The sequence below is a fragment of the Cyprinodon variegatus genome, unplaced genomic scaffold, assembly GCF_000732505.1.
Source record: "Cyprinodon variegatus isolate N-32 unplaced genomic scaffold, C_variegatus-1.0 Scaffold1469, whole genome shotgun sequence".
Lineage (NCBI taxonomy): Eukaryota > Metazoa > Chordata > Actinopteri > Cyprinodontiformes > Cyprinodontidae > Cyprinodon > Cyprinodon variegatus.
The window spans coordinates 9,126-25,737 of NW_015151922.1; the positions used below are offsets into that span (position 1 = coordinate 9,126).

The following is a 16,612-nucleotide window of genomic DNA, read 5'->3' on the forward strand; positions in this document are numbered from 1 at the left end:
AACTCAATTTTTCAGCTTCAGTTGGTCACTTTCTTATTTAGCTCTCCTCCTCTGTTTGCCAGTATCCATTAAGCTGTCATTCTCCTTTTAAACCAACTTTACCTCCTTGATATTACCTGGTGGAAGGTGTCAAAGTCCATATGGCTGCGAGTTCCAAAGATAAACTCACCGCTGTCCATACCTGCAGATTAAAAAACAGTTCAGTTTGGTTTCCGAACTTATCCTTTAAGCAACCACTGTAGACCATATACTAGATTAAAGGTAGACTCAGGTGGCATTAAAAATGTTTTTCTATGTGACAAAGGTTTGTAAAGCTTCACCAAACCAGTGGTGGAAGAAGTAACAATAAATATGGTTCAGAAGCTTGATGACTTTAAAGGATTGTTGCAGTTTTCAGCCAGAGGTACTGCTATGAGCATTTTATATATGATATTCTATAAAAAATGGATTGACACATATAAAATTAGTGCATTTCATAGAGAAATGGCTTCATGTGTGAAAAAGAATCATTGGGAGTATTTTGCTGTAAACAAAAGTTAGAGATAAGTATGCATGTGAAATTAAAATCAAGAAATGTTTTAGAATGTAGAGAAACACCACTATCTTTTTTTGGCTCCATGTTTCAAAGCTGAAGTGAAAAACTGCCAAGTGAGGGAACAAAATGCTAAATTAATCCTGTAAATCTAGGACACCGCGTTGTCAGGGCTCAACTGGAGAAGGAAGGTCTCAAAGGCAGTCAGAATGAGTGATGCTAGAGAGCTTCATCAGTTTACATGGTTTGCAGGAGAAGTGTGGAGGTGCACGACTGCCCCAGATTACATCTGTCAGCAAAAGCCCCTGCCTTGCTGAGGCAGGACCCAATGCTAAGAAAAAATATAAAAAATATCTGAAACAATAAAATTAAATGTTAGGGGCTTTAGCAGTTCAGCCTCTGCAAAATAAAATGTTTAAAAGAATCTTCAATGCATGAATGAAAATAATTTATTTCAGATAATTAACAAATAATAATGATAACACAATTAATAGATAAATCTATTTTTGAAAATATTTCAAACAAGCTACCATGTATCACACAACAAAGCAATTGCTAAACATGAAATTAAATACAATTTTCAGTTCCAAATAAATTTTATGAATTTAAATATAAATAGAAACTAATAAAATTTAACAAACCTTTCCACTAATTGTTTTTTTTCATCAGAGCAACATACCATCAAGGTTTTTTCTAAATGAAATCGCCTTCCACAAAAGGTAAAATGAGAGTTATAACATTTCAAAGTAAGGGTATTTATATAGTGTAAGTTAAACTTTGTGTCAATGATAAAGAAATCTATTTTAAAACTATATATATAACAGATACAGGGTTTTTAACATTGCAAATGAATTACAGTTCTTCTTTAGTTACAGCTGATGTGTTTTCACCTATCTAGATGCGTCCAGATTATATCTCTACTATTTATGTATTTTATTTTAAAAAGTACATATTTTATATACTGTATCTTATTTCTTTTTGAATAGCACAGCTATGCATTCATCCTAATTTTGAAATGTTTATTAGCTAAGCAGTCCGAACATGTAAAGCACTTTGAGCACCAGCTGGATTGTCACTAAGTGCTCCATAAATAAACTTTGATTGATAGATTAATGAAGCGTGAACATTTCCTGCATTCATATCTGTTCATTTGTAATAATTAAGGGTTACAGCTTTTAAAAATAAATTCTGCTTCTCATTGAATAAGAATATCAAATGAAACGAAATAAATTAAAATAATTTAAAACAGAATTATTATATGGTCTACCATGGACTGTTGATGAAGTAAGAGCTTCGGAAGCTGCCATTGAAGGACTCTGTAAATGGGATTGAGACCATATCCACAACATCTTACCTGGACTAAAGAGAAAATGGGCCAAATTGTTAAGAATTGATCCCCAGTCCTTGATTGCAGTAAAAGCTCATTTTGAATTTTGTTTGGAAATCAAGGTATATTCTGGAGAAGAATGGAGATGCACTTAATCCTTTCTACTTGAGGTCTAGTGTGAAGTTTCTGATTTCATGGGGTGTCGCAGGGCTGACCACAACCTCCAATTAGACACTAAACCAAATTTGAATTTAGGATCTTTTATTCCTGTCATTAACATCAAATTCTGCAATCAATAGTTAGATGAGCATGTCATTTACAAATGTACACCAGCTCTAGCAGTGCTTTTACAGCATCCTATTTGTATCTATAATCTACTGTTACTAAAAGTAATAAAATAAATGAGTAAGCAGCGTAGTTACAGTGAAAGTGTCATATAGTTTTTTTTTCTGAATTTCAGTTGCAAAGCAACATGCAAAAATAAACTGCAGTGCAAGTATGCCAACAAATAAAATAGATTTGATAAATAAAAATAAGAAATTCTGTTGTGCAAAAGCACACGTGGTTGAATCTAAATAATGATAAAATATCCAACATGTTCCTAAGTAACAGAAATAAAAACTTACCTGAATCAAGGTATAAAAATCTAAGTTAAAAGTTTAGTTGTTAGCACCTAAAACTCTGTAAATGTATGTAACCTAACATACAACACCTATCTGATAACATAAATGATCTTTTTCCGCATATATGACCTTTGTATATTACACAGGTTCTTTCTCAGCTCTTTGCTTTCCAGGTTTTCTATTTAATATCATCCCTGTTATCACTTTAAGCGATCAGGCAGCAAACTTTGTTGCTTATACTAACTCACTGTCAGCCCACTGGATCGTTCTTCTAACATGAAAGATCTCAGGTACTGTAGGTTTTTATTAAATTGAAATTGGAAAAGTTTCTCTCTGCAGATGCAACAGGCACAGGGGGAATGCAGGCCAGCCTCAGAGCAACCCAGAGAGGCCTGAGATCTACCCATAGATGGGTAAAATTCACAGCTCAGGTGACTAAATAAGGTCATCTTTGCTTTTTTTTTTTTTTTTTTACAGTGTCCTGTCTGGCAATGTGGCAATAAGAATAGTTGTCTTGATGCCAAAAAGAGCCCAACAGATTTTCCTTTCACAAGTGTAGCAGTATGGCAATTGCCATATAGCTCCTCTTGTTTCATGCATATAAATTGCTTTATTATAATTATGCACGGAGTTTTACAGTTTATATGGACACTGCAATGTAAATAGAGCAGATTTACAGAAGAAGAAAAGGAAAAAAGAAAAACAAAAGAGAAAAGATGAAAGAAAGAAGAGATAGAAAGGAGATAATGACAATCTCTGAAGCAACTGAACTCTCATCACTGTTCTGTTCTCTGAAGATAAGTTTGCAGAAAGCTACACTTGTCCCTCTTTGTCTGTGTGTTAATCTGACCCAAAGACCAATAAATGTTTTTTATGTATAACTAATTAATTCTATATGAGATATATTGATCAAAAAAATGCATAATTTCATAATCAAATTATATTAATCTAGAAATCATTATACATGCAAAAGAAAAAAAAACACATAACAGTAAATTTTAGTTGGGGGGCTAGCTGGCCAGGGGCCCTAATCAGTTTTTTTAATTAGCTTGTGTCTTGGGCAAATCATAGGTTATGAAGATAAAATGGGTAAAAGATCAAATCAGCCATCTTTGAATAAACTTTTGAGCACTTTATGGAGATGCTAATTTCATTTTCCAACAGGACTGCACAAACCTAATATTTAGATTTTCATTGTGAAGCTAAAGTTTGTGTCACAAAACAGTTTTTAAATAAAGGTAGCTTGTATCCTGAATTCAAATGATGCAGACTGGGAGGCTCCTGTACGTTAGCAGCTGTTATGGTACAGAACAAACTAGCAGGCAATTAAGATGCTCTAATAGGAAACATAGCAAAGATTGGATGTAAAAAAAAAAAATAAACACATGGTTCTGTTCACTGCTTGTTAAATGAAAGTATAGTAAACCTAAAACAAAATCTAAATGAATCATTTATGTACTCAATTTTGCTGTTTTATTTGCATTTTCTCACCTGTTGAGTCCTCACTGGAAAACCCCTGATTCACATTCCCGCCTGTCGCCTCGGCAACTGGGTTCCCTCCATAAAGCGATTGGTTGAACCTGCAAAAGCCCAGGAGGATGGAAAATGAAAGAGATAACCTTTAGCTTAAAAAGCAAGTCACATTGTTAGAAGCCATGTTGCTGTGAAAAGACAATTTCTACTCCCCCAGAGCAGCAGTATATCAGAGGCCGTCTGTATTGTCCTCAGCATAAAGTGCACTGACAGATAAAAAATGAGCATCATCATATTTTTCAGGCAGCTTTATTAGAGCCAACCAAAACTCCTCAACTGTGGCTCTGGATTTCATTTAAGTGAAAAATGCTGACATATAAAATGTTTAATGCGTTAGCGTTGACAATAAAAATCTTAATGAAGTTTTTATAAATGACAAAGACCATTTAAAGAATGTCATTTCTAATTCATGTCCTTAATTTTCTTTTGTAACAAGGATCAATAAGGGCTTATTCAGTCTCAAACATTGGCTTAGCATGTCAACAAAGAATCATGCTGAATCTTCAAATTAGCTTAAATATAAATTAAATGTGCAGCAAGATAAGGGGCTGTACGTCAACGATTAATGGAAGCTCAACATTTAGTAGTTTTATTTAAATCCTTGTTGAAATGTTGCTGCATAAGGAAGTACAAAAGAAACAGCATTTAAATCTCACCTTATCACCTCCTGCTGCTTTTTTTCTGAAAAAGACAAAAAAAACCTGATAAAGTTCAGGATTATGAGTTATCAGGTGCTAACTTTATGATTATGATAGCATTGTGCCTAGAACGGCTCAGCTTGCCCACAGCATCTACAGTACAGCAATAAGAAAGCTGTAAATGTCCTGCTGTTTATTTGCTTCGGGCCCTGCGTTGGTATCATTGCCTCCAGTTGGTTTTGTACCTCAGCAGTAAAAGCTGCAGCTGAGCATTTATGAGTTTTGTAACATGGCTTTACGAGCTGCATTTGCTAAAGATGCTGGTGGTCATGAAAAACGGGCTGCATCCTTACAAAGCTGCAGATGGATCTTACCTCAGGAGGGTTTTAAGCTCCTTTCACAGATAAAGAAACCCAACCTAATATTGTTATTCAAGTCAATGCTGTCATTAACTAAATTCCTCTTTTACATCTATTCCCCTTTCTTGATATTTTGAAAGCAGGCTTCACACCTCAGTGATATAAATTACCCAAAAAGGTGTTCTGCCTTCTGGTATCAACATTTTTTGATATTTGAAACACCCTATTAACTTTATTTAAATTATGGATATTCCTTCACAGTTTTATGACTAGGGCAAGGACAGTATTGGAGGGCTGAGACGTTTTAGGTACTTCAAAGGTCACAGCTGCTTTGAGCTAATCCTTTAGATCCAAACCAAAGCCACGTTTAGCAGTGGTCCAGAATTCGTGCAAGGGATTACCCTGTCTTAAAATGTTGCAGTATTCTTGTTATCCCACAGAAACAGAGAGCCCTCCTCCTCCCACAAAAAAGAAGCACAGACTTTATAACCTCTGGGCCTTAATTATGCTAAATGGTATTATTCCTAATGATATAATATTGAGAATGATAGTCACATTATGAGAATGCAGGAGGTATAACCATTCATGTGAGAAGAAAAGGGGGCAGAAAACGTGCCCTCTGGTCATATGATATAATAAAAAAACTAATCAAAGACTTCTGTAATCTATTCAAGAATGGCTGCGTACTTTATTCATCTCCTCTACTGCTGCAAGAGGAGTACGATTAGTCTACATATGTTATAACGTGCTTTTGTTACAATAACAATTAAAAATGTAAGAAAGATAACTGGCTTTTTATCAAAGATTAGTTATATTACTGTCTAGAATGAAACCACTGACCAAGTGAGTATGCACAGACAGAGGCTGAATGTATAGCCCCTTTACCGTTGAAATTAGAGGGTTATCGCAGGTTTTTCAAACGTGGGTCGACCAGCAAACAATCAGCATTTTGTTCTCTTCCCAGTGGCAAAAAAAAAGTGTCTAACTCCTCGCTGGCAAGCTGCATGGCCTCTGTCTCCCTGCAGCTGCATGTTTGGTGACGCCATCACGTTGGGTAAATGTTGATGCTCTCACGAGTGCAAAAGAAATAATGAAAGTAAATAATGGTGAGCAACATGTATGGAAGCCAGTGCGCAGTCAGCACTTTTCAATGTTTCATCCCTTTTACCAGTGCTGCACCATCTTTATAGAGTGTAGACAGAGTTGTTTTTGGCTTGTTAGATCAAATGCGACTGGCGCAGTGTGGTGACGTCCAATGGTATTGCATAAAATTAGCGTGTTGAACTGGGTCTGGTGTTCCCACAGCATCCTGATTAGAGCTGAGGCAATTTTGACATGCATTATATGCCAAGTTGCTGCCAGGTCAGTGAACTGCTCCCAATGCCACTAAAAGGCAATTGTTCTCAAGTTTAAACAGTTTTTTTCAGCCAGTGTGAAATGGTTATATGAAAAAGCTACACTGCTGTAGTTTTTCCACTTGTCCCTGCTTCTTGGTCAACGATATAGATGGTTTTCAATTAAAGATAAGTTTGCATCACGTTACTGAACAAACTAGAGACTGCTGTGTTTTGGTTTTTAAACTAGCTCTATATGCAGCAGGAAAAACCACCTGGATGGCAGTTAACATCTGACCATCCAGATGAAAAACAACTCTTATTACTTATTTTTCATAGTATGGAATGTTAAAAAAAAGGTTTGATCAATTGATATTATTCAAACAGAGAACCATAGTCAACAATAATAAGTATAAGAGCAACTGATACATTAACTAATAACCAATGGAATTTGACAGAAGTGGAACATTTTTACCAGCATGTTAATATCTGATATTTTAGTTGTAGGATGATATAATCTGATAGTATCCTTTTGCCTAACATCTTGCCAATATCTGATATCAATATCACATCGGGACATCCCTAAAAGCTTTAGCTAATAGCTTTTTTCCATCCGTAGTTCTTGAGCAAAGTTACGGGGACAATAACTCCAGATTAAATTGCATTAAGTAGATAACAACAACCATACCCCAAAACAATCCCCTCTAAGAGCAATTGTTGAATGTGCATTTTTTTGTTTGTTTTATAGACTTAAGTCAATGTAACTACAGATAATGCTTACATGCATATTAAAGAATCTGCAAGCTCTATGCATAAAGAACAGACTTAGGGGTTCAAATCCAGAGTCTGCAAGGTGTACAGTAGGCAACACCATGCGTGGAGACAGAAGACAGAAACGCACAGATGCAGACAGGCAGGCTCAGTGGTTGAGGGACAGAGACAAGACATAGTACCCGGATTACTGCAGAACTTTAAACTTGTCGCCACCTAGGAACCACGCTTACGGGACTTAAAACTACACTCTATCCTAGGAGCCAGCACACGATCAGGAGACATGACAAACACTAAAACCTCTTAACCCACTGGCCTCCGAGGACAGGAACATAAACCCAAGAATAACTCAAAACTAACGAAACAAACTAACAAACTGGCATCAAACAGTGATCTGGCTCTACTTGCTGGGCTGAGCCGTATATGAAGCATCAGGTGCAGGTGGATAGCATAAGGAGTAATTAGAGACCAGGCAGAGTTAGGCAGGTGAGTGAAAAGAACAATTAAGATCAACTATCAGGGCAGATCATGAAACTTTTTTGACATGGGGGAAAGAAAGTCATGTGTCTGTATCCATCGAGGAGACTCCTATATTATTAAAGAAAAGCATATGCAGCATATGCCAAACCATAAATGATTAATTAGAACACATTGTTTGTAAATATGTGTTTAGGTTTATTTACAAGACTTCATGAAAATCTGGTTTTGCTTCAGTGATTTTCTTTTTAAATACACAACTTGTGCCCATTTATTTTCCTGTGCAGCAGGTTAGCCCTTTCTCTTTTTTTTAAGCCACCTCACAGTGCACATTAGCACATGCCTGGCCATCCAAATTAAACTTTTCGGCCACTGGTGACGCTAGTAGATGTGATATTATTTAAACTTTAGATTCTGACTCCAATTTTCCCCATAATTATAAGCAACAGCTGCAAAGCTTAACAGCTCTAAAATCAAACTATTCCCATGTCCAGAATATCCTGTGCTCTCCGTGCAGCCATGTATTACAGTAGATTGTGTCTATGCAAACATACTGACTCATCCAGCAGAAACCAAGTGTGAGTCAGGACCTCATGTTTCTAAAGGCACTGCGCACTATTTCCAGTTTTCAAGCAGACTGATAACATGTCCAAGGTTACTGTCTTCCCACACTGCATACAATCAGTAAAATGCCTCTTTGTTTTACTGAAACTGCAACATGCTAGAGTTTGGGAACTTCCAGAATCCTGGAACGGGTTTCACCAAAGCTGCCATAGATTTGGGAGGTTTCTTGTTTTTTTAATCTTTTTTATTATCATTTTGTCTCTTTAATTTTGGATATTATTCAGAAACAACAGATAATACAGCAAATATATATATATTTTTTATTAACTTTAAAAGTTCAATAATTCTTTGTGCTATCATTGTTATTATAAAATACACATCTATCACTCTAAATGTTTTTATGTACAAAATAGCTCACATTTTGTTCTGCTATTGATTTACCACCCATCTCTGGTGCCTACAGTGTACTGTTGTTGACAAACCATGTTCTGCTTTTGTCAGAAAAGATACCGCATGCCCTTGTTGAAGGCTACTGCAGGGTTGTCCCAGCATGCAGCCAGCCACCTCTGTGCTTTATTATACTTTAATCACAGTTTCTGAGCTGGAAAATTGTGGGCCGTGCTGACATTTGTTCTCTTAGAGCAATTTAAGGAAGAAGAAAAGTGCCTACTTGCTTTTTTCCTCCGCCTGTAGCAGATGACGATGCTTATGGAGAGCAGGACAAGCAGCACAAGCAGCAGAACAGCAGCTAGAGAGGCGCTTACTGCCACCAGGACTGTGCAGTCATCCTCTTCCTTGATCACCTCTGCGACTTAAGAGAGAAGGTCACATCATTCTTTTTTATTACAGAGTACTGAAGCAATGGAAACAACCTGAAATCCAGCTACAGATATGCAGAAAAGTCACAGAGAGATGTGCATTTTTGTCATGATAGTATCTGTTGTGGTAAAAGATGAAAATGGACAAAAAGAAAAGATAAAAAAAAAAAATGTTTTTACAAATGTGGTCTTTTCAGTCGTTCAACCTGTATGCTGCTATGATTCAAACTTATGCTGTTTCTGTTTCGTAACCCTTTCCTCTTTTCCTCTCCTCTTTACTCTATGATGATTCACATGCTTCCCAAAACAAAAGGGGGAGGAAAGGTTTAACATATTGAGTTGAAAAAAAAATCTCTTAAAATAATAGAAATTGGGGGAATGCCTTTGATATACCTTAGGCTGGGGGCAAAATGGGCATTTATGCATGAAGTAGAGTGCTAAAGCACTGTTCAATGCCTATACTGATTTTTTAAGGATGAGTCTTCCATCCTTGAAAAGATTATTATTCACTTTTTTCTTTGATAATTTATTGGCTTGATTTCAAGCTGTGGGGGTGTAATAAAAAAATCTGAATAATAATTGTCTTACCTAGAGTAATAGCAGAGAGAGTGAAAAAATAAAATCTAACTAGAAGCACATTAAATGAGTCAAACTAAAAAGTTTAATTGCAGTTTGAGTAATCTTCATATATTTTAAAGCCCTCAGACATTTTTAATATTTTCTCTCTTTTTAATAATTCTAAATGGTAAAATACGCCCTAAATAATTTTGTTTATCCGATTTGACACACAGTTCCGCAAATCTGATACAACAGATACAAGCCAATTTTGTAGAAAACAAATATACATGTCAAACAGGATATTTAAATATTTTCTTTCATCCTAGTTAGCATAGCAAGTTGTATTTTCATTTGTTGAACAAGCAAACAGAAATGGAAACGTATGATTTCCAAAAACTTAATAAATTAATTCTGGGCAATAGCATCACATACAGTACTGTGTCTAAAAATAAGATGATTCCAACTTCTAAGTCACTGTATACTAACAGGGTCTTCTCAAATGCAGGAAGCTTTAGAGAAAACTGTCTATAAAGTTTCTAGGTGCAATTCTTTGCATTCATCTATGGAAGAGTTTTAGGGCAATTTAACAAAAAAAAACATCCACTAAAACAAAAACTTGATTTTCAGAATTCTGACTTTATACTCGGAATGAAAGTTAGATTCCTTCGAACTCTGTCGCCAAAGCCCAGGATGATCAATTAGATAAAGTAGATCTATTAAAAATTGGTCATAATGTATGTAAATAATTGAGATTAAAGCAGGCATTCTGATTGGAGTCAGCATTTGCCAAATTCTGAGAATAAAGTCAGAATTCTGGGATTGAAGTCAGACTTTTAAGATTAAAGTTAGAAAACAATAATGATTTTTATTTTATTGATTATCTGTTTGTTTTTCCCCTGTTTCTGTGTCTATTACACCAAAAACAAACTGTGATGGTTCAAATTATACCTTGTTGCTCAGAGTTTATGTTGAACTGTTGGATCTAGTTGCATGGAGGAAGTATGCTAACCAGCTCAGATTAGTGACCATGACTTGAACTATAATCTATATCAACTCTTTATTTCTACCTGATGAAGCAAAGAGAGTAAATACTCTAGTTAAAGGTTTTTTTCAATTAATGTTATCGTCCAAAACACTTATATCCCGTGGTCACTAGATCCCTACCAGACTTTGGATTTAAAGTTCATTGGTACTTTAAGGGAGTATGATCTTGTTTTATATTCTAACTGCAGAGAAAACAAAATTGTTTACGGTTGCACAGCTAGTTGTTATACTGAGATTACAAATGAAGTTTGTTAAAATTACATCTTTTAAGAGTGGCTTGATTCATTTTGGAAATAAAGCCTGTAATTTTGATTAGTGAAGTGTGTTGAAAACATATACTTGTATCTGTTTGTTTTGCAACCATTAAAAATAAATAGATGAGTCAATAATCTTTTCAAGGATTGAAGCCTGATCCTTAATTCTTTGTAATAAATAACTCCTTAAGGGTATCAGATAACTTTTTAAGGTAGATTGATGACAGTATCTTCTGTCACACCATTTTCCACAAATATCTACATCCTGCAGAAGAAAAATATTCCAATATAAAAAATAGTATGCTTTCCTTTTTTTTTTTTGCAACTAAAATTAAATAAATAATTAGATAATAATTTCTAGCTCTTAAGGAGTTTTATTTCACCAGACTGAGCGCACAAATGCTTTAAGTTGCAAAGGCTGCAGAACCCCTGATTCCTAAAGAGCAGCAACTTATCAGAAATAGAAAGGGTGATCCATCTTAAAATGATCCAAAGATCCAGTTTTTTTAGAACCTCTCAGTAGAAATACTGTACATACATGCATAACATGATAAAACTGAGGGTCCCAGAAAATTACTTTACATTACATTAGTGAGTAACTGGTAGCTTAAGTCACAGTTAAGAATTTCTTTGGGATAAATGTTCCTCACCACTCCACAAAACACCGTTAAAGTAAATTGTAATCTTAACCATTACAATATGGAAAATAAATCCTAGAAGATGCAGATTAACTTATTTTTGAACGTTGTTCTCACCCACTGTTAGATTGAGGCTGCTTTCCAGAGGTTCTTTTAGAGCAGGCACAGAAACCAGACAGCCCACCGCAGAGCTCCTCTCTGCTGGGATGCTGAGGTTGCTGGAGACAGTGAAGAGATTCTCCTTCTCCTCCAAGGTGATGTTGTATTCATCCTTGCTCACCTTGACGAAGTAAACCAGACAGAAAACTGTTATTCATCAAACAAATCTAATTACTTATTTTAAGCTTTTTAGAATCTAAATGAATTTGTCTGCAATTCACCCAGATAGATCTGTGTTGCTTTTAAAGTTGCCCTGTTGTCTCAGGTTTGAAGGGGCCATTTTGCAAACGGCATGTTTCTCCTCCTTTCAAATACGCTAGATAGGAATGAGATCAGGGCTCATAGAAGGAAACTTCAGAATAGTCCAGTATTTTCCTCTCAGCCATTCTTTGGAGGTTTTAGTTGTGTCGTTTGGGTCATTATCCTGTTGAAGACCCATGACCTGTGACTGAGACCAATTTCTCTGACATTGAGCAGCACATTTCTCTCTGCTATTTCCTTCACTTCCTCTGGTGCATGTTGAGTGTGGTACACGCCATGACACCAAACAGCACAGTGACTAGCAGTAGCCCTATACATAGGCCCAATGAATAATTACAAGGTTTTAGACACCCGTACAGCTAATTGGTGGACAAATCTTGATTTAACATGAATGTCCCTTTAGTCACATTCTTTTATCTTTACTTGGGATACCAGGATTTTGGTCCAGGTCTGTTTTAGGTGCTTATTTTCTGAAATCATTCTGTTGAAATATGGTTGAAAAGCTTTTTTTTTTTTTCTTTTTTTTTTTTTATAAATCTCCTTTTTTCCCTCTGGGATTATTAAAGTATTTCTGATTTTGATTCTGATTCTGATTACAAAACCCACAGTTAAGGACATTATCTTATTTCTATTTTTGTAGCAAATGATTAGTTACTTAAAAGTGTTTTGGTTCATCGCATGTTCCCGTATACTGTATAATATGAAAAAGCAAACCTGCTCCATTTGAGAACTTTGATCTAAAATGTTAAAAGAAATATGCCTTTACACTGAAGATATACATAAAGGATGTGATATTTTACTAAGATTGATATCCTTTGGAAATTCCTGCTTTGCTGCAAAAAATGTAGCAATTAGATAATAGACAATGATGTTTTTCTGCTGTGTTTTTTGTCCCATCAATTAAGCAGATTAAGATGAAATGTGGAGGATTATATGGTTGTGGCTTTTTCAGGGCTAATCCCGATAATACTTTGAGGTCTACACGCAAAGATCCAATGGAATCATTTAATTTAAGCATATTCTCATCAAAATATGTTGAACAATTTTCATGATATTTTTAAGAAATGATGAGGAACCTGCAGAGGTAACAGCTTTGAGCAGGTTTTGGAAATATTCATTTTGTCTTTAAAAAAGAAAAAAAAAAAAAACCCATTTTAATAATCAGTTCCCAGCATAATTGAGGAAAATGCTTTGAGTGGGATACATTGATTATTAACCGAAAATGATGGGATAAATGCTCAATCAAATCAACTTTTTAATCCTCTAAAAGCAGTTTAAAGGCACTCTTTTTTTTTCTAAAATAGTCACATTCTCCCAAAAAAAAAAAAAAAATTACAGGGCCTTGCAAAACTATTCCATCGCTTCAACTTTCATCTTTTTTTTTGCAAACACATATTTAAATACATTTTTTGTGGGGCAAACATAAAGTAGTGCATCGCTGTGAGGCTTGGGAGGGAAATTATATGTTGTTGTTTTTTTTACTTTTTTAGATACATTTGTGTTTAATCTCTTCACTCTGATTCCCCTGAATAAAATAAATTTGCTTAACTCCTTCCATATTTCTAACTAGAATATCAATTTAAATTCTTTGTTAGCTGCACTTAATCTCAAGAATAATATAGAGGAAGTCAATATCTTTGTGTAAGTACGGTTTGGGGAGTCTGTTTCTGCTTTCCTGACCTCATACATTCAAACTATTGTCTCTTTGCTGGCTTAATGATCTTAACTTAAAAGTGTAAAGAAATGCCTTATGCCAACAAATAATAATGCCAACTTGAAAAAAAGTACATATTGGTTTTCAAGTTGCTTTGCAAAGAATGTCATGAAGGATTTCAGTCTTTAAGAAAACAACAGATGTTCTGAAATGTCATAATTTTTTTACCTGTTAAATGCCAGGTCTGGAATGATCAAAAATCATCATCATACATTGTTTTGATCTATTTTTCTACATTATCTACATTGTGAGGACCTAAGGCTGATTTCTATATTTAGAAACCAGGGCGTCTGCGTGTGTGTCGCAGTGAACCCAAATGTGCCCCCGTCCCTTCTGCAGACATTTGCTGCACCTCTCCCAAAATTGTAGGTGACCGCAGACAGGAGGCCTCTGATTGGTCAGATCTACATCTAAGCATATCTCCAGTTTGGTACCTTACCGACTTGTTTTGTTTGTATGACCGCCATTGTGAAAAACGACTCGTGATGTTGGACCAGCTAGAAGAGCGAGGTGCATGAGAACGCTGGGACCCTTTTTCCACCTGGATCTTGCCCCCACATCCTCACCGCCTCGGCCATATCTAGGCCCACAGCTAGTTCGCGATTGTCCCTCTTGCGTTGTGATGTGGAATAACATAGGGCAGACCACGCTTCAATATTGGGCATAAATCAAAAATATCTCCAACAAGCTCACTGCGACACACTGCTGCAGGAGTATAAACAGCCCTTTACAGATACTTGTCGACTTGTCCCCAGTAAGGGGTAGGACTAAAGTGCGTTGAAGGTTAATTTGTTTTATTTTATTTTTTTGTCTTCAGTTACTACTCATTCTATATGTATGTTCAGTCTCCTTGTAAGTCAGTTAAAGGGACTAATGCTCAAGGCTAAGATGACCTTTGAGGTTCTTCGTTTAGCTCATTTGGGAATTCTGTGGCCTGTGGGCAGATTCAGAGACAACCGCTATAGACTTTGGAAGGCACACCCTGAGAGGATGTGTAGCTTTGTGAAAAGTCGAGGAAGAAACCTAACTCTGGGGCAATTTGGCTCTTTCCACAGCAATGATTAGAAATGTGGGCCTAAAACATAGAAGGTAAAGACTTGCTCTAAAATCTGTGCTTATATCAATGATTTTGCTAAGCATGACTGGAATCAATTCTTTTAATACTCAAAGATGTTTCTTTCCTTTTTACTCACTCTGTGAGAAACATTCCTTCTAAGAACAGGAAGATCACACTAGGTGTGACCTGAGTTTAGGTCAGGTTTTGGTAATGATCAGGGTTTGGGGTAGGCCATAAAATAAATGGAAGTCAATGGAAAGTGTATGTATGGCTTAACATGCGTGGGAGGAGTGCGAGCTATCTGCCTGATGCGCTGCACGTTAGAGACTGACATTTTTTCGGGAATCCCACGGGTCACGGGATTACCGTGGGATTCCCGTGGGATGGGAGTCAGTATTAGTAACGATCACGTGATTGGGACGGTACAGGATTAGCAGACGGGAGTGGGAGCAAACCAATAGTAACTTAAATAAACTAGGATCGATGCCAAAAAATAAAATAAAATAGAAAGAAAAAAAATCCAGTACTGGCACCGCCATTTTGTAGTTTTTTTTCCTTGAAGCCTACACTATAATGCGAGTCAAAAAAAACTACACAACCCAAAAACCAACAGTGCTTCCGCTCTGAGTTTTTCACCCACGCTCAAAAACAAGAATGGGAGTGGAGCAGGAGCGGGAGTCATTCTGAATGGGAGCGGGATGGGAGTGGGAGTAATTTCACCAGGAGTGGGACGGGACAGGATTTAGATTTCTACTCTGGCCTGGGAGTGGGCCAGGTTGTAGACTAATTGTTAAATAAAATAACAAATAGAATAGCAAAAGAAAACGTTAGCGTTTTGAAGATTTTAGTTCTTCTTTACCTAAACAAACTATATAAGAAATTAATAATGTAGTTTGGATTATATATATATATATATATATATATATATATATATATATATATATATATATATATATATATATATAGTTGGCTGAAGCTAATATGTTTTACAGGTTTTTCATTGTGTTTTTTCTTTTACTAAAAAAAACAACTATAATAGTTTAAACAATCATAAGCAGTCAGCTAAACAACCATTCCTGAGTCTTCTCTACACCACAGCAACAATTTATCTTACTCTTAGTAAAAAAAACTTTGGCATTTTTGTGTGCCTGTTGCTTGTCTTAACAACAGCTGTTAACCATGTGCTTTGCCAGTGTAACAGACCTTTAGTCACAACATTCGTTTAGAAAAGCTGTGTTAGCCTTCTGTAACTCCTTTGTTATTAATAAATGTTTGATAATGACACTTCAGCTGAACAGCGACCTTAAGCAATGGACATGGAGCCATATTTGTTTGTACATTTGTATGTTTGTTTATAGTGATTGTTTTTTTTTTTGTTGTTTTTTGTTTATACAGTTCATAGTATTTTAAATTTTAACTTGTAAAGAATGAATGTTTCTTTCTACATTTTTATTAATAGTAATATTTCTGGTCCTTCCAAAAAAATCCAGAAAATTAGCTTATTTTGACCAGGGAGCTTAACAGACTATTGGACCACCACTGGACAGACAGAGCAGGGCATTAAACCGACAACCTGCTCATTAGAAAACAAAATATGAGTCACTGTCATCCCCAAATAAAGAAATAATGAAATTTAAATGACAAATTTTAGAAGTGTGCTAAAACTGCATTTTTGAGAATAAACAATAACACAAAAAACACTACATTTGATTCTAAAAGAACTGAACTTCATCTCAAAATATACCAATTGGCCAACAAAAAATGCCATTCGTATCAGTAAAGTTAGTTAGAAATAATTAGAACACAAAGAAATGTTAAAGACTTGTAGGGACTGCTCTGACATCTTTAAATTACAAGATGAACTGATGACATTAATTTCCACTTATGAAAATAATTCCAGAGGGTGAAGAAAAGGAAAGTCTCTGGTGAATGCTGCAGTATTTTAGTTGTT

The 16,612-nt window shown here is 35.6% G+C and overlaps 1 protein-coding gene across 1 annotated transcript in view; it reads right to left on the reverse strand.

The window, feature by feature from the left end:
• Positions 1-1,795: 1,795 nt before the first annotated feature.
• Positions 1,796-16,612, reverse strand: part of igsf5 (immunoglobulin superfamily member 5) — a 30,296-nt gene continuing 15,479 nt past the window's right edge. The window contains exons 5-9 of the mRNA XM_015403223.1: positions 11,588-11,750; positions 8,829-8,969; positions 4,672-4,696; positions 3,974-4,062; positions 1,796-1,848 (exon numbers count right to left, since the gene is read on the reverse strand). Coding sequence (XP_015258709.1) covers positions 1,796-1,848; positions 3,974-4,062; positions 4,672-4,696; positions 8,829-8,969; positions 11,588-11,750 — 471 coding nt within the window. The remainder of the gene's footprint in view (positions 1,849-3,973; positions 4,063-4,671; positions 4,697-8,828; positions 8,970-11,587; positions 11,751-16,612) is intronic.